Below are 27,458 nucleotides of genomic sequence, written 5' to 3'. Positions count from 1 at the left end.
TGGATGTTTGTTCTATGTATTTAGGTGCTCTGATGTTATATGTATATGTATATGTATATATCTATATATATATATTTACAATTATCATAGATCCATGAATTTATCTTTCTCATTATATAATGATCTCTTTTGTCTAGTTTTACAATTTTTGACTTAGTTTTACAATTTTGTCTAGTTTTACAATTTTTTTATAGTGATAGAGCAAGAAAGACTCCATTTTCTTTTTGTAACTCCATTTTAGAAGTCACTTAAACTTTAGATGAACTCAATTTTCCACTCCCTCCCTTATAGCTAACAACAGGAGAACAAAGCTATAAAATGAGAAATAAATAGTTAAATTGTAGGTAAGCTAAAATTTAACCATATTAACAAACCCCTGGGAAATGTAAACCTTGTGATCATGATGTGACATTTTGGTAATCCTACATGAGGTAATGTGGTTATCAAGGTTACTTGTAAAAGTATAAAAACTCAGTACAAAGTTCTCTGGTTGCCGACATCTTGTTTTTCTGACTCGTGGTCAGTGGTGTCAGTTGTGTGTTTCAATAAAGCTTTGTTAGGGCTGGGGATTTAGCTCAGCGGCAAAAGCGCCTGCCTGGCAAGTGCAAGGTCGTGAGTTTGGTTCCTGGTACTGGAGAAAAACCAAAAAAAATAAATAAATAAATAAAATAAAGCTTTGTTTGTCCCCACATTTTCGGCTTCTCATGAGAACCTATCTTGTTGAATTTTGCCATAACAATAGTTTTTATAATTTTCTATATTATAGAGGTATAACCATTCTTGCTGTCTTCCATTTACATTTGTATGGAATATCTTTTTCCATTCTTTCACTTTCAATTTATATTTCATTAAAGGTGAAGCGAATCTACCATGGCTTGAATATGAGCACACCAAAATTTATGCTGAGGCCAAGTGGGTCAATATAATAATGTTGGGTAATGTGGTCTGGTGTGAAGTGTTTGTGTCCTGGGAGGAAAGCCTTCAATAATGGAATGACATTTTCTTTTTCATAGGAGTGGGTTAGCTAATTCAGGAGTCCAGATCCTGTTTCTTCTATACATGCTGGTTTATCCTTGTGCTTTTTCTTCCTACCACGCTAACATGCAGCATGGCTCTTCCCCAAATGCAGCCATTTGGTCTTGATTTCTCAACCTCTGGTATGATGAGTTAAATCATCTTCTTTTCTTTATAAACTACCTGTCTCAAGTATTCTGTTAAGGCAAAAGAAAATGGACTAAGTTGAGTCTCTTATAGATGCATATAGATGTGTCTTTTTAAAAAGTTCATTCATATTACTGACTTCTATCACTTTACTGAAAGGAACAGTTAATGATTACTTATTTGATCAGTCTTGCATGTCTCTATTTGTTTTCCTGAGAAACCACTTTGAAGATATCAATATGTAATACAACAACCATTGTTAATTTCCTACCACTTTGTCTGTAACTCTATGTTGCTTGTATTGTTCTTATGCTATTAGGTAAATGGATGTCTCTTTGTTAATGTTTTCCCTCTTTTACTTTTAAAATAAATTTTAAAAAATAAAAAATTCATGCATTCTGTATCTTTTGATTAGAGAATTTAACCCACTTATATCCAGGGTAATTGCTAATAGGTAAGAACTTACTTTTGCCAATTTGTTTGTTTACTGGCTGTTCTGTAGATTCTTTTGTCTTTGTAAATATTTTCTATAGGGGCATACTTTCATTCCTAACTTTTTGTCTTTTGTCTATCTTGTGGTTACCACGACATTTACCCAAAATGCCTTACTGTATAACAGGCTATTTTAAGGTGACAACTTAAGGTTGTATGTATAAAATAACAGTAAATATTTTACTCTACCCTGTACACACAATTTGCATGTGTTCACTGTCACAATTTAGATCTTTGCATATCCTTGAAAATAGTATCTATTATTATTTTAAAGCTTGTCTTCTAGGGGTTGGGGATTTAGCTCAGCGGCAAAAGCGCCTGCCTGGCAAGCGCAAGGTCGTGAGTTCGGTTCCTGGTGCCGGAGAAAAACCAAAAAAAAAAAAGCTTGTCTTCTAACCTTCTTACTAAAAGTGGAAGTGATTTAAATGCCACCACTTCAGTATTTGAGCATATTGAATTAGATTGTGTACATACTTCTACTAGTGAGTTTTATACTTTATGTGCTACTAATTAGCATCCTTTCCTTTCAACTTGAAGAACTTCTTAGTGTTTCTTGTAAGACAGGTCTGGTGGCAATAAATACTGCAGTTTGTTCTACACTGGGGTATAGTGTGATGTTTTGACACATTTGCACAAGAACAACACCCAGGTCAGAGTGATTAGCATTTCTATCATCTCATACACTTATTTTTTCCCTAGTTTTTGTGTGGAAATGTATTTCTCCTTCATGCTTAAGGATAACTTTGCTGGGTACAGTAATCAGTGGTTCTTTTTTTTTTTTTTCCTTTCTCCAATATCTGAATATGTCACCTGCTATAGTTTAAATGTTTGTGTCCACTGCAAAATTCATGTTGAGACAGAAACCTTAGTAAAACAGTATTAAGAGGTTGGTACTCTAGCAAGTGATTAGGTCATGAGAACTCTTCCCTTGTGAATAGAATTAAAGCCTTTCTTCCCTTTTTACTTTTGCCATGTGAGGGGACAGTAATGAAATGCCACTTTGAGAGCAGAGTGGCTCTGACCAGAATCAAACATGCTAGTGTTGTGATCTTGGACTTCCTAGTCTCCAAAACTGTGAGAGAAAAGGTTGTTTTATATAAATTACCCAGTTTCAGCTGAATGTGGAGAGAAAATGTTGTGTATAAATTACCGTCTCAGACGAATGTGGTGTTTACACCTGTAATCCAGCACTTTGGGAGGCAAAGCAGGAGGACAAAAGTTTAACCACAGCCTGAGCAATTTAGCAAGGCCACATTTCAAAATTAAAAAAAAAAGAAAACAGGGCTATAGCTCAGTGAATTTCCCTGAGCTCATCTCCCAGTATAGCTAACGAACACATACATAACCTAGTTTCAGGCATTTTGTTATAGCAGCATAGACAGACTCAGACATCCCATTCTCTCCTGTAAGCATAAAGCCACTGAGGAATTTAGAGTGCTCATCATCCAATCACTTCCCCAAAAGCTTACCAGCTAGCAATCAAGCCTTCAACACGATGAAGGCTCAGGGGAACACCTTAAATAACTACAGTATAACATTTTCTTGATTTTTGACAAGTGGATTATACTCCCTTAGAGTACTCTTCTTTGGCTTGAATCTGATTAAAGATCATGGTGATTCCAGTACTTGCACATTTACATCTTTCCCTAGATTTGGAAAGTTTTATATTGTTTTTTAAATTACTGTAATTGGCCGTCTTTCCCTTCACCTTTAGAACCTTCTGTAACTCAAATATTTGTTCTTACAATGCTCTTATAAATCCTTTACACTTTTTCTTTCATTCTTTTTTTTTCCCCTTCTTTGATTATTCATCTTCAAGTAACCTTTGACTTCACACATTCTCTCTTCCAAGATTTGGAAAATTTTCTGCAGTATTTTGTTAAATAAGCTTTCTGTATTTTTCTCCATCTCTCCTCCCTCTGACAATATCACATAGAAAATCTGTTCACTAATTATATTCTGTAAGTACTATAGTATGTCATCACTCTCTTCTTCCTCCTCTGACTGTGTTAGTTCCAAAGAGCTAGCTTCAATTTCAGAATTTGTTTCATGTCTTGTTTTGGGGCTGTCAACTGTATTTTTACATTAATTAGATTCTTGGGATTCAAGGTTTTTAAAATTATAGTCAAAAAGGTCACTAAGTTTTAAAAATTATTACAGTAAAAGACATACGGTCATCAAACCCCCTCAAAATACTCCTCCTCACTTTGAACATACTTATTCCATCCATCTTGCTACCTTCTGAAACAGTTCTAAAAGTCCTCTTGTGCCTTTCTGTGGCTGCCTCAATGTCCTGCATTTACACAAAATGTTTACAGCGGTTTCTGTCAAATAAAAACCTCATGGTGTGTCTTCATTCACCTTATTCACAAGTTTGGCACCATGCAACTTCTGGCTCTTCCCTGAAAGTCAAAATGACCATGAAAAGTAAATGCTTTGAATGGATTCAGGACATTGAAGCAGCCACAACAGCACAGTTAAAGGCACTGGCAAAAGAGGACTTCCCGAACTGCTTCAGAAAGTAGCAAGAACAATGGGATACATGCATTGAGAGTGAGGGGGAATATCTCGGGGGTATTAATGGCAACATGTCTTTTACTGTAATAAATTTTTAAAACTCGAAAGCTTTCTCCTTTTATCACTTTGTACATAAACTTATTGAATTTCTCCACCAGATCCTGGCTTGTTTTCCTGATTTTATAAATATTCTATCTGTAATTGCTTGTATCTTTTTTTTAAATGAATAAAATCATCACCCTGAATTAGAATGGCAGCTGTCAGCTGCTGGGGGAAATAGGGAGTGGGAAGTTGTTTGGTGGGTATGGAGTTTTAGTTTTACAACAGAAAAATAATTCTGGAGAGATGGCAGTGATGGTCCCACATTTTGCACAGATAGTATTTAATATCATTAATCTGTACACTTAAAAGATACTTCAGACAGTAAACTTTACTGTTACATATATATGAATATATATACATTTATTATGTATATTTTATTACAATAAGAAAATTAACATCATGAATGAGGCTAAAGCAAAAGTCACTTTAAAGAGTATTTCAGAGCAGGAAAAATCTGGCTACAGCCTAATTAATGATAATAACAGTAGAGAAATGGTCAATATAAAACATGGAAAAAGGAGACTCAGAAATATTGGAGATTTCAAAGAGAGATTATCCAGGATTCCAGTCATTTGAGAACCATTTTCTTGTAGAGAAGGGACGGTTTATTAACTTCACCATGGCCTAAAAGAAACAAGTCTCTTAATTCTGAAGCTGTTACTCTAACAACACGCTCATGCAGAAAACCCCTGGACAGGTGATTTGGTGTGCAAACTGCACTGGAAGACAGGTGGGCAGAGTCTTTGTCAATGAAAAGAAACCTAACTCTTTGTAAAGTAGGAAGACAGCATTCTTGTTTACATGTGTTATCCCTTTTATTCTGATTCTCCACATTAGGAGTTAGTATCGCTCTCTGGTCACTCAAAGATGACTTTATGGATCTGAAAAATCAATAGCAAAACCCTTAACAATGACTGATCAATAAATAAAACAACAGGTTTGGAGCTTTTCTGGTTTGTGTTCATTCTCCTTGCCCCACAACAAAAAGGTAAAATTCACTCATAAATAGCAAATAGCATTGAAAGGACAACACCTCAATTTTTTTTTTTCTTTTTAAAAACAGAGACTGGGCATGGTGACACCTGCCCATAATCCCAGCACTCGGTAGGCGGAGGCAGGACTGCCATGCATTCAAGGCCAGACTGAACTACTGAACCATATAGTGAGACCTTGTGCATCCTCAAAAAAAATTAAAATAAATAAGTAAATGAAAGGGAGGCTTAATTTGGTTCATAACCATTAATATTTCTTAAGAGATTTATGTCTATTTTTCAAAGACATAACAGTACCAACAACAAAAAAATTGAGACCTTATTAAAAGTATTTATTCTTCATATACAGAACATAATTTTAGGAATCTAAACTACTTATTTTTGAAAAACACTCAAGACTTTGAATGAAGTGGAATTACAAGATGAAAAATAACAAAAAGAAAATGAGAAAGAATTCCAAAATAATTTGGTTTCACATATTTGAAATGGTTTTCTAATTAAGACCTTGAGTAGATCCAAGAAAATTTTCTTAGAAGAACAAAACTTCCATCTTCTTGCAAAGATTAAGGCAGCCACAAGAATCCGAAAAACACTTGTTCTTTATGATCATGTTTGGTTCCTCTTAATGTATTCCAAACTCCTGGTTCCACTTTGTATTTCAATATAGAAACATAACAACGCTGGAGATAAAGTTACATTAGACACTCCACAGTATTCTGGGCGAAGGGATGTCTCTGTTTTGTAAACTACGGATGGAGGCAAATGTCTTTGGAAAAGTGGTCAAAACGTGGTCCTCTACATTGGACTCTAAAAGAGATCAATCAGCTCCTTCTACTGCTGTTGTGGCAACAGGTTTCACATAGTATGGACCTTCACTCAGGTAAGTTCTAAGCCTCAAATAATTTGGGTTCCCAAAGATTTCTGCAATTGTCTTAGAATTGGCAAGTGCTTTCACCAGTTCATATTTGGCATCCTTTGAAGCTTTGTCATGCTCTACAGACCGGTCCATCACATACTCTACAAAGCCGGGACTGTTAAACATAAGTTTCTGAGCCCAAGGTTGGTCTGCAATAGCCTAAAAGAGAAAAGCACAAAGAATATAATTCATTTGGGCCTTCAGAAATTAAGATCTCTCCTGAGAAACACATTTAAGAAAACAATCCTAAGTGTTAATAAAGTTTTGTATACAAAAATGGTCATCACAGTGTGATAGTTATAATATAAATGTCCAGTAACGAAGGAATGGTTAAGTAAATTATGGTATATAGCAATAAAAAATAAGCAGTAAGACTGTTCACAAATAGCAATGACACAGATAAACCTGTTAACACAAAAAAGCAGATCCAAGCCATACAGACATGATCACAACAGCAGAAAAGTGAAAGCAAAAACCAAAGAAGAAATGAATATGCTGAAGACACTCTTATCATGTACACAGACAGTATTTTTGAGGAGGTTCATTATAGTATCATTTGTAACATATACTATATAAATTTTCATTTATAGGAGAACGACACATTGCTGCTATTCCAAACTCTTGGCTCCACTTTGTATTTGAATATAGAAACATAACAATGTTGGAGATAAAGTTACATTAGACAATCTTAACTTTTCTAATTGTTTCCTTGAACAGGTTTATTTTAGAAACATAAAGCAAATGGTAGAGTACAAGTAGCATACCATTTGTAAAATTTAAGAAAATGTAAAGTACTATGTTTTGTTTAAACATATAATATATGGTAAAAATATAAAATCATGTACGGCCTGGATTTGTGACAGTGATTATATCCAAGAAGGAAAGAAGGGAAATGAGATTGGGCAGGGGTACCCATGTATGACTCTGTTTACAGTACTTCCACTCAAAATAAATAAATATTAAAATGAAACTCAAAAAATACAACTTCATGTGATTTAAAAAATTTCTACTTTGCAATTTTTTCCAATTTTAAAATGAGGGATAAGCAACTTTAATGCTGATTAAAAGTGCAATATTAGATTAAAAAAACCTTTTATTCTCTCTTTTTTTTTTTTTAAGATAGAGTAGTTCAGAGTGGTTTTGAATTCACTATGCAGCCCAGGCTGGCCTCCAACTAGTAGCAATCCTCCTGCTTCAGCCCTTTACGTGCTAGAATTACAGACGTGCACCATCACACCCAGCTTTACTATTACATTTTAATAAAGAACAAGTAATAAGTGTATAGCCTACCTTTCTTCCTCTCAATGTTTCTACAGATCAGCACCATCAGGATCACCTGGAGCTTGTTAGAAATTCAAGATCTCAAGCTCCATTTCAGAACTATCGATTCAGAATCTACATTTCCAAGAGATCCCTAAAATTAACTATTTCAGGGTGCTGAAATAAAAACCATCACAACCAGTAAATCAAAAATTATGCCTAACAACTGTGATCAACTGTGAAAACTAAGCACAGTATAAGGTAGAATTAACAAAAATTCAACTAATAAAGAAATACCAACGCGGGAGCCAAAATGGCCATCTTATCCAATGACTACAAGGGTGAAGCAGGCTAAAAAAGATGTTCTTATGTACTGAAAACATGTACTAATAAAAACTAAGAAAAAAAAGTAGATGTTCTTGAATTTGACAGGAAGATTTGTCAGTATATATCACATCCTCAGGAAGCCTTCTCTTTCCTTTCCGCTCCCAGTCTAGATGTAGTATGCTGCCTGAACCCCATTATGATAAGATTACTAAGGTGATTACTACATTTCGAGGAACCCAGGAGTCATGGTAAGGGCTGGGGCTACAACATGAATCAGATATGGCTCCTATTCTCCACAAACTCTGCTTAATAGGGGAAGAGATCAATTAACGTACATTTTCAACATAATAAATAAAGGTTGCCAAAAAAACATATACACACTTCAGGACAAGAAACACAGTATAATGGTTTTTCAATAGATGGTGTTAGAGAAGAAACTGAAAATTCACGTGCAGCAATCTCAGTGACCAAAGTTAACCAAGCAGCAGTTCGCCATACTAATACATGTCTGGAAGCTAATGGCCACCACTTTGAGCACCCCTTGTAATCGCAGAGACCAAAGGTAACTTGTATTAATCTCATGAAGTCTCAATAAATTTAGTATTAAAATAATTGTACAAGTATTTGTTTGCCTGAAGTATGTATACTTTTTTGGTGGACTCTGTTAGCAGAAGTACAATTCTTATCACAGCTATAATTATATAAGTAACATTACAATTACATTTATTGCCTGGCTTCCATAACAGGCATCTTCAGGAAAAATCTTACATATGTTGTTCACTGTTGTAACCCTTACATACACCCAAAAAACAAACCAGCTCAACAAGTATTTACTGAATGAATAAATGAGGTACGTAAGTACCAGCACTGTTTAACACATTCCCGCTGGCTCGAACCACCTATGGTACACGCACAACTGTTCCATTGGGCGGCTTGTACCACTGGAGGCGTAAATGGATCTAATCACTTTTATCACGATTTTTACTAGTAAAATTAATAAAAAGTCTATAAATGGATCCAATCTTAGTTGCTTAAACTGGAATAATTACTGCCCTCCCCAAAATATTAATAGTATTCATACCAATGAATACTAAAAAATTATAACAAAATTTATTTCATTAAATTAAAAAGAAATTATACTCGTGAATTTCTTTACAACATTTTATGCATAAAGGCGGCTGATTAACGCAGAGTTCACAAAATGTCGTAATGTATTTGCCTTTTTTTGTGGCACAGGAGCACCCATTTTTTCAGAGTCAGGCATGCACTACCAATGGGTCAAGCCGGCAGGCTGACTCCGTTCAAATCAGGGCCACCTGGCAGCAAGACGCAGAATTATGGCTCTGCCCTGAATGTGTTAACTCAGCCTTGCTCATTTGGACAAAGCATACTGAGCAGATATCTAGCTCTTGATGAGTAAGTAAAAGATTAACAAAGAAGTAAAGGAAGAGTGTTGGATACAGAGAACACAATAAAGGTCCAGAGATAATGACACAAGTATGCTGGTATCACTAGAGAATTAAGTGCCGGAAGGAGAAGAGCAGGGAAAAGGCTCAAGAAGACTAGGACTGGGTGAACTGAATACGGCACATAAGGAGTTCAGAATTAATGCTGTGATCCTATAGCACCCTGTTCAGACTATGAACAGTCCTAATACCTTTCACCAAGCACTGTTCACACATCTGTCTCTCTCACTGGTCTCAAACAGCAGAGAGGAGAAACAGAGCCATGTTCTGGCTCATTAGAAGTCCCCAGAGGACTTATGGAGTCCAGTAGATTACCTACCGTGAACACCTTCAAGGCAGCACAATGTAGTTCAGGGAAGGGCTGATTACTGATGCCACGGAAGAGCTCCAGTGGGTCTCGAGATAAAGAGGAAAACCAGGATTCTGTCATCCTCAGAAGGTCGTCAGTCTGCTGCTCAGGCTACAGGACAGAAAAGGAAAATGTCATGACAAAGTTAACATCTGGAGAAACATACATATTAGCAAAGTCAGGCAGGGCGTGGTGGTGCATTCCTGTAATCCCAGCACTCAGGAGACTGAGGCAGGAGGATCTTTGTGAGTTTGAGACCAGCCTGGGCTACAAAGTGAGCTCAAGGCCAGCCTGAATTGCATAGTGAGACCCTGTCTCAAAAAGACAATGAATAAGTAAGTAAGTAGGTCAGAAGATCTGGATTTAAATGGTACTCAGTCTTTAATCTGTCATGCAAGCTAAGTCTGGAAGGATTATCCTCAAACCCAGACCAGACCTTTCCTAGATTTTGCTGGACGGAGGGGCTCTTCAGTTCTAACATTCTATCATGTCCCTTTAACTTAAAAATGTTATCAGTCACATAAAGGTTATCTTTTAATAAAAGTGAAAAAGATGGCCTTTACTTAGTCAACAATTATACTGTTAACTAGAATTCACTTACTCATAACAGATCAGATTTGTATTTCCAAATACGTCCCGATGTCATTCATTAACTTTCCAGTTTACTTACTGGTAAATACAGAAGAGATGAAACCGCATCCAAGCATCTAATTTTTAATTCTGTAGAGGCATTCTTTGCTTGATGTCCTATTCTCATGAGCAAGCCTTCAAAGCGAGTTCCTTTAAAGGATAACAATGAGATTTTTTTGTATGTTGTAAAATATCCATAACATAAAATTTACTATTTTAAGCATACAGTTGAGGGCCATTAGGTACGTTCACTCTGTTGTACAATCATCACTACTATCTTCAGAACTTTCTCAATAATGCAAACCAAAACTATATACTTATTAAACAGTAATTCCCATTTTTCCCTCCCTCACACCCTCGTAACTAGTACTCCACTTTTTGTTTCTATGAATTTAACTAGTCTATGTACCGTATGTAAGTAGACTCATACAGTAGAGTATGTCTCCTGTGTCTAGCTTATTTCACTTGACACAATGTCTACAAACTTTGTGCTATATAGCATACATCACAATCTCATATTATTACAAAGCTAAGTAAGATGCCCTTCTATGTATATACCACGTTTTGTTTATTCATTTATATGGTGAGGAACCATGGGTTGCTTTCACTAGTTTTTGCTATAGTAACACTGGTATGAACATGGGTGTATAAGTATCTGCTTGAGACCTTGCTTTCAGTACCTTTGAGTCTATACCTACAAATTAAATTGGTGGACCATGTTTAATTTTCTGTGGAACTTCCATATTATTTTCCAGATTGCATCATCTCATATTTCCATCAGTAAACAGGATTATGATTTCTTAATAGCACTTGTTATTTTAATTTTTAAAAAAATTTAAATAATATCCTAATGGGTATAAAGTGAAAAGTGAATTTTTTAGAAGTATACTTGCATTTAGTATGACTCCTAGAAGGTTAAACCAACATAAAAATAAGCATGTAGTCAAGAGACCAACTGACTGACCTACAGCACAATTATATGTAATGCAGCATATATAAGGCAAAGTGTATAGGATTGGAATCAAAGGACCTGGATTTGAGTAGCAGCTGCCCCAGTCTGTATGATCTTAGAAAATTTTCTTAACTTCTCTGAGTTTCAGCTACCTTATCTGTAAAATGAGAATGACAATAGTATATTCCTTATGACTATAAAAGGATTATATGTCATAGATAAAAGCACTTTAGAAAAGTATATATAACAGGGATGTTAGCACCAGTACACAATGACATATTAATTTAATTTTCAACATTACTTCACAAGGTTCTTCATAATACTGCTGCATATTTATTGTGAAGTCACTGTGCTATTTAGATACTCAAGGATGTGCCACAGAAGTATCTTTCTTAACATAAAATCTTGTAACCAAATTTTGATTCCTTTCTGGCAGAATACAAAAAAGTTTTCACTAATTATATGTAACAACCCTGAAAAGTAGTTGTTATGCCCTTTTCAAAAACAAATGGGGCCTAGAGAAATTATAAGAGTAAATGAAATTCAAGGGCTAAGGTTAGTCTCAGAACTAGAACATGACAAGGGCTTTGTACCATGAATACTGTTCAAGGAAGCTGTGAGGAAGAAATAGTGCTTAGTCCTAATTGGTTGGTAGAACCCTAGACAGTGCAAAGTAAAAAAGGTTTTCAGTAGCAATAAATGGGAGTTTAGAGATGAATTCAGTCACAGACCACTACCTGTAAAACCAGTTTCTACAAGGCAGTTAGCCCACCAGCAAATGAACTTGAATACTTCACCTTTGTCAAAATTTAAAGACACCTAAAAAAATGCCCAGACAAGTCATACCAACCTGTTTTATGTAAAACCTGCTTTCCTTCAACATTGGATCCCAGGATTCCAATTGTGTCTACAGCTACACCAATCATGGTGGGATCCTGACTTTCTGTCATCTCAAACACCTTCTCCACAAAGACAGGGTAACGCTCACAGATCTGCTGAGGACTATCCATGACAGCCAGGTTTCCAAAAAACTTCACAAATCCTAAAAATATTTTAACAGAGGAGTAAGATCACGAATTATGGGCCCTATGCTCTCATAGGAACAGTTATAAAACACAGACAAGAAAGGGAGAAAAGGCTAGAGTACAGTGTTCCTTGGGAAACAGAAATAATAAGAGACCCTAAGGACCTATAATGTGTGGTCCTGAGAGAACAGGAACCCCAGAATGCCAATGAAGGCGGGTCCAAATGCGGAAGTATTATTATGTGCAAGAGGGAGAATAAAGATTAGTGGACATAAATTACAGGAAAACAAGCTTGGGATCACTATTATTATTTTTTTAAAGACAGGTATTGTTATGTAGTTCAGGCCTGAACTAGCAGCAGAAACCGGGCTGGCTTTGAACTTCTGATCTGTCTCAGTCTTTGGACTCATTATTGGGAAGAAACTTTTAAACAAGTAGATAACTGTTTAAAACTGGAGCTGGGAATGCAGCTCAGTGGTAGAGTTCTTGCCTTGTATGCACAAGGTCCTGGGTTCAATTCCCAGCACCACCAAAAATACACAAAAACTGCTGGGTATGGTGGTAAATGCCTATAATCCTAGCACTCAGGCGCCTGAGGCAGGAAGACTGTTAAAAGTTTGAGGCCAGCCTGGGCTATATAGTGAGTTCAACACCAGCTTGTACTACAAAGTGAGACCCTGTCTCAAAAAAAGAAAAAAGAAAAAAAAAAGATCGGCTACTTAGGGAGCATATTTTAGGTAGATTCTAACTCAGATTTGATAGATCTGTGACATATACTATAAATGTCATTATTAGTATTTTTATGTCTTTTCATTGAGCTTCTAAAAAAATTGCCCTAATGCTCTAAAAAGCACTAATGTTACCAGAAAATTACAGACAACGGTGTGTGGCTTCCAGGACATTAGACTCCCTATCCTTAAGTGGGTTGTGGCTATCCTTTTCTAATTTTAAAAAATTTTTGGTGGTACTAGGGTTGGAACTCAGGCCCTCACAAATGCTAAGCAAACATTCTACCAACAAGCTGCTCCCTGAGCCCCACATACAATGATATGTCAGTTGTCAAATGGTTCTAAGCTTAACTTTCCATTACTTGAACAATAAAGTTAAAAAAAAAAATCTCCTAGGTGTTCATACTTTTGCTCAATAGTCGAACAGAAAATCCAACCTGAAAATCTTGTTTGGGCCAAGAGGAAGTCATACGTCAAGTCTTGCCGCAGACACAAAGAGGTGACGCTTCAACTTAACCAGTGCTCTCACACACACAACATATAGTACTTGTGTTAGTAACAGTGTGTTAAAATACTCATCACTGTGCTTTTTGTTTTTTGTATCATGGCTCCAAACAAAGTTAGTGATACCAGCAGGAGAGAGGAAAACTGTGAGAACAACAATAGAGTTGAAGAAAGAAATCGTTGTGAAATTTGTTAAAGTCCTGGAAAAATGAACTTATAAGTTTTGGGCCTCAGAACCAATTACTTCGTGTTCCATTATTTCTTATGGGAAATATATGTCCAGTTCTCGAACGTTTGGTATTTGAACAGGAATTTGGAATGAACTGAGTTCAAGAACTGAGGTTCTGTATCACTGCACAGTATTTGATTTTGCAAAAAGGGTCTTGCTAAGTTGCTCACACTAACCTTGAATTTGCATTCCTCTTGCCTCAGTCTCCTGAATAGCTAAGATTACAGGTGTGTGCCACTAGACTCAGTTTAACTTTTTTAATTGACAAGAATTACATATATTTATTTTACATAACATTGTGAATCATATATGCATTGTGAAATGGCTACTCTCAAGGAATTTTTAGGAACAAGATATATTAACTTTAGTCAATGTTATACTTTACTCCTCCTAACAAACTTTGTATCTTTTAACCAACATCTACCCAACTCTGCCCCACCAGCCCCTGTAATATTATCTCTACTTTCATGAGTTCAATTTTTTAGACTGCGTATATATATGAGATCATGTGTCTTTTTGTGTCTTGCTTATTCCACGTAGCATAACGTACTGTAGGTTTGTCCATGCTGTTGCAAATGACAGGATCTTTCTTCTTAAAGCTAAATAGTATTCCACTATGGATATAGTAGACATTTTCTTTGCCTATTCAAACATTAATGAGCACTTAGGTTGAATAATGCTTCAATGAACACAGAAGCCTAGGTATCTTTGACATACTGATTTCATACCCTTTGGTTATAGTATACAGTAATGGCACTGCCAGATCATATTCTAGTTCTAATCTTAATGTTTCAAGGAACTTTCATTCTTTTTCTTATAATGGTTATGTAAATCTTTTTTTTTTTTGAGAAGGGTCTCAACTATGTAGTACAGGCTGGCCTTGAACTTGGAATTCTCCTGCCTCATCTCCCAAGTGCTAGGATTACAGGTGTGTGCTATTATGCCAGACTTTTTATTTTGTTTCTGATTTTGGATCTTGTTATGTTGCCTAGAGTAAGTTCAAACTCATGATTCTCCAGCCTCAGCCTCCCAAGAAGCTGGGATTATAGACATGTTCCTTTGCTCCACATAATTGTCATCATTTGTCTTTTTTGATCTAAGCCATTGTCAAAGGTCTCAGGTAATTTCTCATTGTGGTTTTTACTTTCATTTCCTTCATTAGTAATCTTCAACATTTTTTTATGTACTGTACCTGCTGGGCATCTAGTCTTCTATTCAGATCCTCTGCTCAATTTTAAATTGAGTTGTTTTCTTGCTAGTGACTTGTGTTTTTTATATATTTTAGACATTCACCCTTTACTAGATATACGGCTTGCAATTAATTGCTTCTTCACTCTGCTATTTTCTTTGGCTTTGCAGAAGCTTTTTAGTTTGACACAAATCCCATTTGTTTTTTCTTGCAAATGCTTTTGAGGGTCACATCCAAAATATGTTGGCCCAGACAAATGTCACTGAGCTTTTCTCTTACGCTTCCATCTAGTAGTTTCAGATCTTAGTAAGACTTTAATACATTTTGAATTGATTTTTATACATGGTACAAAGGATCTCATTTCATTCTTCTGCTTGTGGACAGTTGTCTCAACACTCTTGACAAAGCTATCTTTTCCCCATTGTGTGTTCTTGGCTACTTCGCTGAAAATCATCTGGTCTTGCCGGGCGTGGTGGCGCATGCCTGTAATCCCAGCACTCTGGGAGGCTGAGGTGGGAGGATTGTTATGAGTTCAAGGCCAGCCTCGGCTACAAAGTGAGCTCAAGGCAAGCCTCGGCTACAAAGTGAGCTCAAGGCCAGTGTGAACTGTATAGAGAGACCCTGTCTCAAAAGGACCAAGGGGAAAAGAAAAAAAACAAAATCATTTGGTCATAACCATTTATCATAAATTTATTTTCGGACTCTCTATTCTGTCTTGGGCTGGGAATATAGCTCAGTGGCACAGTGTCTGCCTAGCAAGCACAAGGAAGTGAGTTTGCTTCCTGGTACTAAATAAATAAATAAATATTTTATCTCACTGGTCTTTGTGTCTCTTTTTATAGCAGTGTCATGCTGCTTTGATTAACATAGCTTTGCAGTATATTTTAGTCAGGTAGTGTAATGTCTCTGCTTTGCTATTTTCACTCAATGTTACTTTGGCTACTATGGCTTACACATGAATTTTAGGATTTTTTTTTATTTTTGTGAAAAAAATCATTGGGATTTTGACAGAAATTGCATTCAATCTGTAAATTCTTTAGGAGATAGTATAGATATTATGATAGCATTAACTCTTCCAATAAATAAACTGGGACATCTTTCTGTATGCATTATCAGAATTTTATAGTTTTCAATCTATAGTATTGTATAGATTTTTTACTTAGTGAAATTTTTTCCTACATATTTTGTTCTTTGGGATGACACTGTAATGGTATTTTCTTGCTTTCTTTTTCAGATAGTACACTGCTGGGGTACAGAATGCTACTGATTTTTATACTGCTATTATATGATGCAAATTTTATCAATTCATTTTATCAAATTTCTTAGCTCTAACAGTTTTTTTTGTGGAGGCTGCAGGACATTCTCTATATTAAGATCACTCCATCTGCAAACAGAAGCAATTTAATGTCTTTTTGGATAAGGATGTCTTTTGCTTCTTTCTCTTACCTTACTGCCCTGGCTAGGACTTCCAGTATTATGTTAAACAGAAGTGGTAAAAATGGGCATCCTTTTCTGTTCCTGATGGTAAGAGGAAAATTTTCAACTTTTTACTGTTAAATATGATGTTAGCTTTTCCTATGTTGAGACACTATCCTTCTATACCTAGTTTATTGGTAGTTCATCACAAAAAGATGTTCAATTTTGTCACATGCCTTTTTTGCATCAAAAATATATGGGTTTTGTTCTTCATTCTGTGATGTATTACATGCACTGATTTGTAGTATGCTGAATCATTTTTTCATCTCTGGGATGAATCTTACTTGATTATGATTACTGATCTTTTCAATGTGCAACTACATTTGGTGGGTATGGTATCTTCTAACAGGAATGAGCTCTAAGGAGAACTATCCCTGGCCATTCAGAAGCAAAACACACACTATCATTTCCACAGGTATCAATGTCTCTTACCTGGAAGATAGAAGCTAAAGAAAGGGTCTGAATCTGCCCCAACAATTATGTTAGAAATTTGGTCAATTACTCCTTCTTGAGCAAGGTACTGTCGTCCATGAGGGGTATATGCCAGTGAGGTCACCATCTCTATACATGTGGCTCTAAAATGAAAGGACAAGAACAAGGAGATTTTGCAAATGAATACCATATTTTAAAAATTATTTTCATTTAAGTTATTTTGTTTAATTCTTCCCACCAAATCTGAAAGGTCCATACTCTTAGCTCTATTTTTCAGATTGATTTATATGGAATCACATGTGTTATACCTGGTAGAGTTTAACCTTAAATCTTGACCTTATGAATTAAAGCTCATTATTATTTCTACTATGACAAAGCTGATTCTTAAGATAAGTTTTCAGTCATATTTTGAAATGTCAAACACACAAAAGGTAATGCAATAAACTATCATGCGCCCATAGCCCAGATTTATAGAGGTCAAAATTTTGCTCTTTTAATCTCTTTTGTTTCATTTTTTGCTGAACTATCTTAAAGAAATCTTAGCGATCTTATCATTTACTCCTGCATATTTCAGTTTGAATCTACGAAGAAAGAAGTATTCCCTCAGAGTTATACTTCCATTATCATATATTAACAAATTAACAATTCTTGGGAATCATCTATAGCTAATCGTGATTGAAGTGCTCCAAATAAATAAAAATAGTATTTTTACAGTGGATACTGTTTATTTTCTGATTATTGGCAGTTTTTCCTATGCTTTTATTACACTAAAATAAATGCTTTGAAACAACGTAACTACTGACTGATTTATGCATGTGAACTAACAAGTTCATTCACATTTAAAGAATGTTAGATAATTAGAAAATCATGATGGGGCAGGATGTGGTGGCACATGTCTGTAATCCCAACACTCCGGAGGCTGAGGGAGGAGGATCGCTGAGTTTGAGGCCAGCCTGGGCTACAGTTCATTCAAACTAGCCTGGACTACACACCAAGACCTTGTTTCAAAAAACCAAAACTAAACAAATAAACAAAAAGAAAGTCATAATAAAAGGAAAATTTAAAACCTACACAAAAAAGATAACTCTAATGTTATTATAACATCAAAATTCTTAAAGCAAGCTAAGTACCCAACAGGGAGATGTTATTAGTAAACTGTGGAATATCAATAAGCAAACCTTTAGCAGCTATTAAAGGGATTTGGGGAACAGGGAGCTGGAAGAGATTGGAATTAACACTCATTTGAGGACCTATGTCCCTATCATGGCAGGTCCCAAGGTCAATTCCCGATTCTCCAAAAGAGGACATTTCACTTTAATAACTCTCTCAGTCAACACACCTGACCAGCACATCTTCACCTGTCAGCTCTCTCAGGAGCTGGGTTACTAATCCACTCATCGTACAGTAGTGTAAAGATTCTGGTGACACAGAAGAAATCTCTATAATTAGCTGAAAGAGAAGAACAGTAAAAACAAGAAAGTTCAAATCATATTAAAACCTGGTAGGTCTCTTTTAAAAGTTAAATGCAGAACTAGGTACTGTATATAAATGAATTTTTAAACAATCCATTGTCTCTAGGAAAACTTTACTGAACATGTAAGGAAATATTGTAGCACCAACATATTCCACCATCTCTGGGTATATCTGCACTTTTCCCCCAAAGAAATCATCCATCAGGGTATAAAAGCCTGAATCAGCAGGAATAAATAGATTATAAAAACCATTCACTCAGTAAATGCAGCTCACAGGTTGAGTATTTGCTTATTAAGTACAGGTCCTGGGTTCAATCCCTAGCACCACAAAAAGAAAAAAAATTCATGTATGCATTCTCAGTTACTTCTTCATTCAATGAAAGCTTACTGATACATAAAGGACATTGGAGGGTTTTGAATAAAGAAGTGACGGAATTAGATATGGATTTTTAAAATAAAAATATAAAAATAAAAATATACTTTAAAACATCATGCTGTTTGAAATATATTATTTTACCTGTTGACTTAAAAAAGTAATGTTTGGGAAGGAAAGATCATTATGACTGCATGTAAAATACACTAGAGATGACAAAGCGGGGAGATCAGCCTGGACACTGGTAGGTTACTCTAGGGTCACAGTGGCTATGCCAATGAAAAGAAATGCTGGGGTTTAGGTAAACATGAGGACAGAATAGTTATGTGAAAGAACAAATCCTCTAACAGAATGACCCCAAAGTCTAACAACCAACTATGTGGACTTTAAAACAGGGACAGTTTTGTTGCCACTGTTTTTTTTATGCAAGAATGGGGTGGATCAGAAATTCAGTTTAGGGATATGAGCGACCTAGAATACACCCACTAGGACAAGTAAGCAGTTGGATATCAAGGTCTTTCTTTAGAAAAGATGTCTAGATTGGAAGTTTACATTTGAGAGTCATGATCACATAGGTGAAAATTGAAATCATAAGAATAAAAGTGTCCAGGAACTGGCTGTAGTGGTGCATGCCTGTAATCCAACTCTCTTGAACCTGGGTAACTTAGTGACTTAAGTACGAGCCTGCCTCAAAATAAAAAATAAAGGGCTGGGAGTATGGCTCAGTGCAAAGGCCCTAGATTTATGCCCTAGTACTAAAGAAAAACAAAACAATGACTAGAGCTTATGGTGAGAGCAGGTATTGGTACTTTGCCTTCATGAGATCTGACAATTAAAGGCTCAACAGAAGAGGATAATGAATCACAGGGAAGAAACCAAAGGAAAACCAGGGCAGTGTGGTATCAAAGTAAGAAACTGTTCCATTCTGTTGCCTATTAAGGGGTATGCTCTTGGATCAGTAACTCCTGAGGTTAATAATTACATAAAGTTTACTATTAGAATATATGTAGGAATTTCCACACAGTGCTCAGTACAAAGCTGATGAAAATGAGAGCTATTTTTTTTTCCTCACTAGTACTAACTTTTTTGGTCTCGTTTCAGTGTTACCTCTTTTAGTATTTACACTGCATTATAAATTTTTTTGTATGACTGCACTACACACCAAGCTAGGAACGTATCCCTACATTCCCAGCTCTGTGTATAGGGCCTATACCCTGAAGAAATGCATACTAAGCCATCCTGCTTTCCATTATAAGTTTACTACACCCTGCTTTGTAAGGATCGGAAAGTATGCTTTCAGGCGTACCTCATACACTCTATATCGAACAACATCATTTGTTTTCATTACGTTTTTCAAATCGTCCAGCAGATTGCTCTCAAATAAAGCTTCGAGTCCAGCTTGTGTTAGGGATATTCTTGACAGGGATTTGATAGCCTTATAAGGAAAGAAAAAAAATCTAAGTTACCAAAATAAAGAATATTTTTTATTTATTTCTTATGTGAAAACTAGTGCATAAAATATACTTGCTCAGTGAGCATTCCTTACAATCACCTATTGGTATTTACAACTGGCAAAGATAAAGCAACCCAATGTAAGCCTGACAGAAATTGTAGTTATCTGTATCCTATAAAATAGAAGGGATTCACTACTATTTATATTTTTTTAGTATATGTGCTGGCAAAGTAAACATACTACTGTTTATGTGATAACCATTTATTTGATAGCACCTACATAAAATTAAAAATTCATTTCCATAAGTCGTCCATTCTAAATCTTCATCTCTCTATTCAGAAAGCCTTTTCTGACATTAGGACACTAGTATCTCTATATATTGAGTTAAAGGTTCTAGTAAACTCACCGCTTTAGCTACAGATAGATTCTCTCCACCAATGCAATACACAATTTGTTTCAGTAGTTCAGCATTATTTAGAATCTCAGTAACAGCATCAGAATTTTCAACAATTCTTCCAACCTGAAAGAAAAAGAAAAAAAATAAACAATCAGAAACACTTATCCAAGGTAGAACAACATGTGAATACATGATGGCCACATTCCTTTAATGTCCCATTATCTTGAAGTTAGTGATTACAGCTGTAAGACAAGTTGCTAAAAATTCACAATGACTCAAATTTATTAAAGCCAAATACACTTATGGTGTAGTGACACATTTAAACGAAAAGAATAAACAAATGGGTTAAGAATGGAGCTAGAAAAAGAAAAAAAGAGAATGGAGCTAGGTCAGCGAGTAAAAATGAGACTACATAGGCAAAAGACCTATTACAATGTCTGACACATACATGGTCAATGAATAAATATAAACGTTCCTCTTTTTATTGAATAAACACTAGTTAACGAGAGGAAAATTATTAAATATCTGCTGGAAAACTAATTGCTTAGTTCCTAACATTTCAGTAAAGTCATCCTTAACAGCAGCTCTTCACTCAAAAAGTAGGATGTTTTGGTTACTGGGATAAAAGTTATTGTCTTAATTTATTGGCTTACGGACCTGCACAACAGTTCTTAGTTCATGGTGCTATAATAGGACCACTGTAGGCAGGGTAGCAATTTGAACATTTGGAAATTTTTATCTTTAGGAGCTACTTGAATAAAACCCAAATTTATCCTGGTAACTCCAACAGTGTATGACACAATTCCTGGCATCAAAGGAATTCAGTCAGTATTTGATTGAGTGCATGATGAAGTTTTCACTTTAGCTTGTACTTCCCAGGTTATAGTTAGATAGGCACAACTAAACAGACTAAACACAGCCTAGGAAAAGAGATTGGTACCCAGCATAGAACTTGGCCCAGAGCAGCTGGTTAATGTTGGTTCCTTCTTACATGTGCTGGTAAAATTTCATACCTGGGACAGAGTGAGGATTTTTACAGTATCATCAGGGTGTGTCAGTCCCCTCTGTAGGTCAACCCTGAGGTTTCTGGCCACGTGAACTGGTTCTACAGCTTGAAGCAGTCTCTCCAGAATGGATACACACAAAGCAGTCTGTTCTCTAAAGGAGACACCATAGATCTCATTAGTGCACATCTTGCCAAACTGAAAGCAACAACTAATAATGGCTGAAGCTTGGCTCAAGAGGGACTTCCTCCATAAAAGCTCTTCTTCCAAACAGTGGCTTCCACTCATTCATTAAACACTTGCTAAGTGCCTGTTATCTGTAATATCTGTGCTGGGGTTACAAAGGATAACACATTCTGTAACCGTAAGGAGCTTAGTCTAATAATGAGAGATACAGAAAAATTAAAGGCAACTATAATGTAGTAGATAAATATTATAGGCTAGGGCTGGAAGGTATGAGAGCTTAAAAAAGACAGTAAGGTACAGGGAAGGATTTCCAGACAGATAACACCTGAACTAAATTTTAAGAAAAAGTGGGTGTGATCTAGAAGAATGGTGCTCCAGGCAGAGGCAGTAGCACCACATGAAAAAGCACAGAAGAGTAAGACATAGTGATATTTACAAGGAAACACATACAGCTTGATATGACTGGGGTCAAAAGGAGGGAGGGAGTAGAGATAGGTCAGTACAGACCTATCTACTAACCTATCAGGGTCAGAGGAAAAGGCAAAAGGCTGAGATGAATGGCAAGAAATGAAACAGGAAAGACCCACAGAACCAGATTTCAAGAGGTCTTTTGTATTAGGCTTCGTGTTGGAATTCTTTCAGGGAAGAAATGGCAAGCCACGAAGTAGCTTTAACAGAGAGCTTGCATGATGAGATGACTTACAGGAATCACTCTACCTCTTGGAATGTAGCTCAGTGACAGAGCAAGTAAAAGGCCCTGGGTTTGATTCCTAGCATAACCCCCCATCACTGTGCAGGGAGAGACAGAGAAAGAATTTTCAATTAGAAGGCAGTTAATATGTGGAAGGGGATAAAGGAATGAATAGGAAAATAGCAGTGGGGATGGAGAACAGAGAAAAGATACAATAGTTAATAAAGAGGTAAATTTATCGGAATTTCATGAATATTAGTTGTAGATACAGACCCATTTCAAGAATGATTTCCTTAACTCTTACTAGACAGCATAAATCAGCTAATACACTGCTAATAGCACTATACAGTTAGTACAGTTAGTACTGGTACATCTTTTTTAGATGGTAATTAAGGAATACAAACCAAAACCTTAAAAATGAACATCCTTTTTTAGGGATTCCACTTTGCTTATGTGATCCTAAAGGAATAATTAAGAATGGTTTTATACTCAATATAATTGAAAACATGTTTACACAAAAACCTGTTCATGAATGCTCACAGCAATGAAAACCACACAACTGTCTATCAACTGATGAATGGATAAATGCAATGTGTTACTGCCATACAAAGTATTTCAGTCATAAAAAGGAAGTAGGGAGGGAGGAGGGTAGGAATTAAAAAAAAAAAAAAAAGCTGTATTATGTACATGTACCCACTCCCCAGATGAATGTAAACTTCATGTATTGTAAATATGTACCAATAAGTTCCTAAATACATTTTTAAAAAGGAAGTACTCACATGCTACAACAGGAACCAACTTTGAAAACATGCTAAGAAACCAGACACAACAGGCTTCTTTTTAATGATAACTCTACTTATATGGAACATTCAGAAAATAGACAAATCCACAGAGATACAAAGTTGATTCCTGGTTACAAGGGGCCATGGGAGGGAGGGGAATAGAAGGGAAATGGGAATTGATTGCTCCTGGGAGTGGGGTTTCTTTTCCTTTGTTTTTAAAAAAAAAATTGTGAGTAAAACAGGGCAAGGTCATGCCTATGATCCCAGTGACTTGGAAGGCTGAGAGGCAGGAGGATTTCCTGAGCCTAGGAGTACAAAAGCAGCCTGAGCAACATAGCAAAACCTGTCTTTAAAAAAAAAAAAAAAAAAAGGTGATATGTAACATAAAATTCAACATTTATATTGTTGTGCAACCATTACCACTGTCCATCTCCACAATTTTTTTATCTTTACAACCTGAAATGCTGGACCTATCAAATACTTCCTCAACCCCAGCAACCACCATTCTACTTTCTCCCTAAATTCTGAGTATTCTAGATAAATCAATAAATGATATCACATTATCTTTTTCCTTTCATATTTTATTTCACTTAATATAATGCTTTCCAAACTTCGTTGGTCAGAATTTCTTCCATAAGGGTATGCATATAATACATCATTGTAGGTAGATACACATGCACATTTAGCTATTCATTCTCATTTTAACTTTAGCCATTCTAATGACTGTTTAGTAAAATCTCATTGTCATTGTATTTCCCCAATGATGATATGACTAATGATGATATGACTCTTCATGTACTTAATTTGCTGTTTGTATATCTCTGGTTCAAATCTTTTGCCCAGTTTTTAATTGGGTAGTTTCATTTCCTGTTATTGAATTTTGTGAGTACTTTATACATTCAGAATCCAAGTCCTTTATCAGATATAGCCTATGTAAAGATTCTTCTCCACTATGACTTGTCTTTGCATTCTTTTTAACTGTGATGTCTGAAGAGTAGAATGTTTTATTTACTATTTATTTATTTTGTCTTTTTGAGACAGAGTCTCACTATGCAGTTCAGGCTAGTCTTCAACTCACTTTGTAGCCTAGGCTGCCCTCGAACTCGCAACAATCCCCTGGCCTCAGCCTCTCAAGTGCTGGGATTACAGGCGTGCACCACCATGCCCCGCGAATGTTTAATTTAGATAAATTTCAATGTATCAATTTGTTCTTTTATGGAATACACTTTTGTTGGTATCACAGCAAAGAAATCCATCAAACCCAAGGTCACAAAAAGTTTTTCCTATACTCTCTTCTAGAAGTTTCATAGCTTTGGGTTTCATATTTGGGTCTATAACCCACTCTCCTACATTGTTAGTGAGAATGTAAAATGGTATAACCACTTTAGAAGAATATGGCAGTTTCTTAAAAGTTAAACATACCTACCATAGTACCCAACCATTCCATTCCTGGGTATTTACTCGGAGTAAAGAAACAATATGTGTATATAAAGACTTGTACATGAATGTTCTTAGAAGTGTTATTTGTAATATCCCCAAACTGAAAGTAGCTCAAATATGCAGTAATAGGGTGGGTGATAATCAAATTTGGGTACATTCATACAATGGATTATTTACTACTCACTAATAAAAAAGAATCAACCATTCATGTCACATAGGTAAATTTCAAAATAATTATACTGTACAAAAGGTATCAAAAAACAGTACATACTGTATGACTCTGTGTATATAACACCCGTCCCCATACACCAGCCAAAACCCCAGCAAACTTCTCTACTGATGGAAAGCAGATCATTGGCTGCCTGGCTAAGGTGGGGAGGGATTACCATAGGGCATGAACTTCTGGGAGCAAAAGATATGGCCACTATCTTGATTGTGGTGATAGTGGCACGAGCATACACAAGTCAAAACTTGTCAGGCTGCACATTTTATATATGCGTTTCACTGCATGGGAATTATATCTCAATAAAGCTGTTTTTTAAAAAGCAGTAGTAATACATTAAACAGCACAGTGTGCAAATTTCACTGCTGTTTTAACCTGTTACAATTTATAATCAGTCTTGTCTCATTTTCATGTCATAAAGTAGTAATCTTAAAACTTAATTTCCCTTGCAAAAACTGTCAAGAGTCTAGAATTACTGTAGCTCAGTGGTGAATGTTCACTTAACCTGCACAAGACCCTGGGTTTGATCTCCAGCACTGCATGCAAAAAAAAAAAAAAGGTTCTAGATTTGTATACCCAAGGTCAGAACTTGAACCAGTACAGAGCAACCTATGTGGTTTAGCCAGGATAACTATAGTATATCTGGTGACTACCAGTATACTATCCAGAGAATTATTATTTCTACAGTATGTAGCCAATGTGTGTTGCTCTGTCTTTAAATTTTCATTAATTTTTTCCCCCCTAGAACATTACTGCATCATTTAGCCAACTGTTTTCCTCATGGACCTACTTCTCAAACTCCCCATCACTTCAGTTTCAGTTGTGTCTCTGTTGACAATTTGCAGTGTGACCTTTGAAAGTCTGATTGTAACATGAAGGAGTCAGTCTAGGTGCCCTCTCTAAACTCTATGAGCCTCACTGCTCATGAGGCATATAGAGCATTTCATGCTGTGTCCTAGGGAGGGATAGAGATGAACAAAGTATGGCCCCTATCTTTAAGGAACTAAAAACTAGAAGCACACACAGATCTATAACAAGGCAACTGCATCAAGTACCCTTAAAAGAAATAACGATAATGTCCTTTAGGAGAGCTGAGGCACAGTCACTCGGAGTAACTGAGAGACAACTGAATACCGTCAGGAAAATTTAAGTCATGATCTAAGGAATGTGGGAGGTGTGGAACCCTGGGTGAAACAGGTGGAGTAAAGGGAAAAGATGAGGATGGAGAAGTAGGATGGTAATATATAAGACATGATTTCACACTATAGGAAAGGGAAACCATGGAAATAGTTTGAGCCAACTGACTTGAGAATTTCACTGTGGCTATAGGGAGGGAAGGACTAGATAGGAAAGGAAATGCAGAGGTAACGACTGTCACAAATATAAGAGACCCAGCAAGAGGGAGAAAATAAGGCCCTAAAGAGAGAAAAAAAAGGAGGTACTTCGTAAAGAGATCTGAATAATGATAACTAATGGATTTAAGAAGAGGAAAAACTCATAAATGGGAGGACTCTTAAAAGGCCAGCGCCATGGAAGATGTCTTAAATCATCCAGTGTTAATACGGTAGTTTTTTTTTTTTTCAAGTAGAAAGGTCACTTTTATATTACGGATCACAAACGTTTAAAAACTCCTTTAAATGGTCGCATTATCGAATACAAAAGTTTTCATCGAACATTATTGATGTGTATCAGTCAAAAGTAAAAGCTATTGTACTAACATTTTAATTTCCTCTTCCATACTAACAATTTCTGTTGTACCTATGCAAATATCCCTATGCTCTACAAGTTACACAAACCTTGGGTGTAGGGGGTGGGGTGAGTGATGTAATTCATTTTTAAAATTACACGTAATGGGATCATAAAAGTTGCAATTTTCTTTTTTCACTGAACAACACAGAGTTGAGATCTTTCTATACCGACATCTACCCCCATCCTTTAAATAGTTGCACAGTGTTACACACTAACGTCACATAACTTATTTATAAGTATAGGGCTTTTTTTTTTTTTTTTGCCGTCACACACCATCTGTTAAAGAGCATTCCTGTATATAGAGCACATTTTATGCGAGTATGGCTGCATTCTTAAATTCCTCTAACAGGAATGACTGAAATTAAAAAGTAAGTAAGTTTAAAATATTGATAGATCCTGCCATATTGCCTGGAGAGGGCTCTTTGGAAGAGGAGGAAAGTCCCCCAACTAACAGTTTTTGTAGGTGGACAGCCTTGCTTTGTTTCTCCAATTCCTGCTCCGCAGTACGTCAGTGAGGCCAGGGGACCAGGTCAGGTCACCCCTCAGAAGCTGGCTCTGAATCTCATGCCTTGCCTCTCAACCCTGCGTCCTTCCCTTCTCTGCAATTTGGCCTAATTTCTGCCTGGCAAAAAAATTAGGAAAATGATTCCCTTCGCTTCCACCCACCCTCGTCATCGTACTTGGCGATACCTCTCCCCTGCTCAAGCCCCGCGGTTCTCTCACCGATGGTTGTCGTTTAGCAGGGAGAAAAGGGGGGCGAGGTGCAACTCCGCCGCCTGCTCTCGAAGCTCGCTGAGCGGTACAGCCTGTACCACCGATTGTAGCGCACGTAGCTCTTCCAAAGGCGCTTCCAGCCGCGCCACCTCCCTCAACAGAGACAGCGCCTGTGCTGCCATCTTGCCGGCTCCTCCCCGCCCACCCAAGAGGTTCCCGGGAAGCTT

The 27,458-nt window shown here is 36.4% G+C and overlaps 1 protein-coding gene across 1 annotated transcript; it reads right to left on the bottom strand.

Moving 5' to 3' along the window:
• Positions 1–5,575: 5,575 nt before the first annotated feature.
• On the bottom strand, positions 5,576–27,458 carry Psmd5 (proteasome 26S subunit, non-ATPase 5). Its single transcript, XM_005382593.2, has 10 exons — positions 27,241–27,458; positions 21,456–21,600; positions 20,452–20,565; positions 19,899–20,027; positions 18,087–18,196; positions 16,748–16,890; positions 12,015–12,206; positions 10,253–10,362; positions 9,553–9,693; positions 5,576–6,339 (listed from the first exon to the last, which is right to left on the bottom strand). Exons 1-10 carry the CDS (start codon positions 27,411–27,413, stop codon positions 6,082–6,084), a joined length of 1,515 nt encoding a protein of 504 aa, XP_005382650.1. The 5' UTR covers positions 27,414–27,458; the 3' UTR covers positions 5,576–6,081.

Source organism: Chinchilla lanigera, unplaced genomic scaffold (genome assembly GCF_000276665.1).
Source record: "Chinchilla lanigera isolate Chin_1 unplaced genomic scaffold, ChiLan1.0 scaffold00018, whole genome shotgun sequence".
Classification (NCBI taxonomy): domain Eukaryota; kingdom Metazoa; phylum Chordata; class Mammalia; order Rodentia; family Chinchillidae; genus Chinchilla; species Chinchilla lanigera.
The sequence above is the reverse complement of the archived record's forward strand: the minus strand, read 5'-3'. Positions and strand labels throughout refer to the sequence as shown.

What these genes read in the sequence shown, in the direction of transcription:
- Psmd5 (XM_005382593.2), bottom strand. Translation starts at nt 27,413, where the DNA reads ATGGCAGCACAGGCGCTGTCTCTGTTGAGGGAGGTGGCGCGGCTGGAA. An exon ending in AAATCCTCACTCTGTCCCAG is followed by an intron (nt 20,566 to 21,455) that starts GTATGAAATTTT and finishes TTTTTCTTTCAG; the next exon opens with GTTGGAAGAATTGTTGAAAA. An exon ending in ATCTATCTGTAGCTAAAGCG is followed by an intron (nt 20,028 to 20,451) that starts GTGAGTTTACTA and finishes TTTCCTTATAAG; the next exon opens with GCTATCAAATCCCTGTCAAG.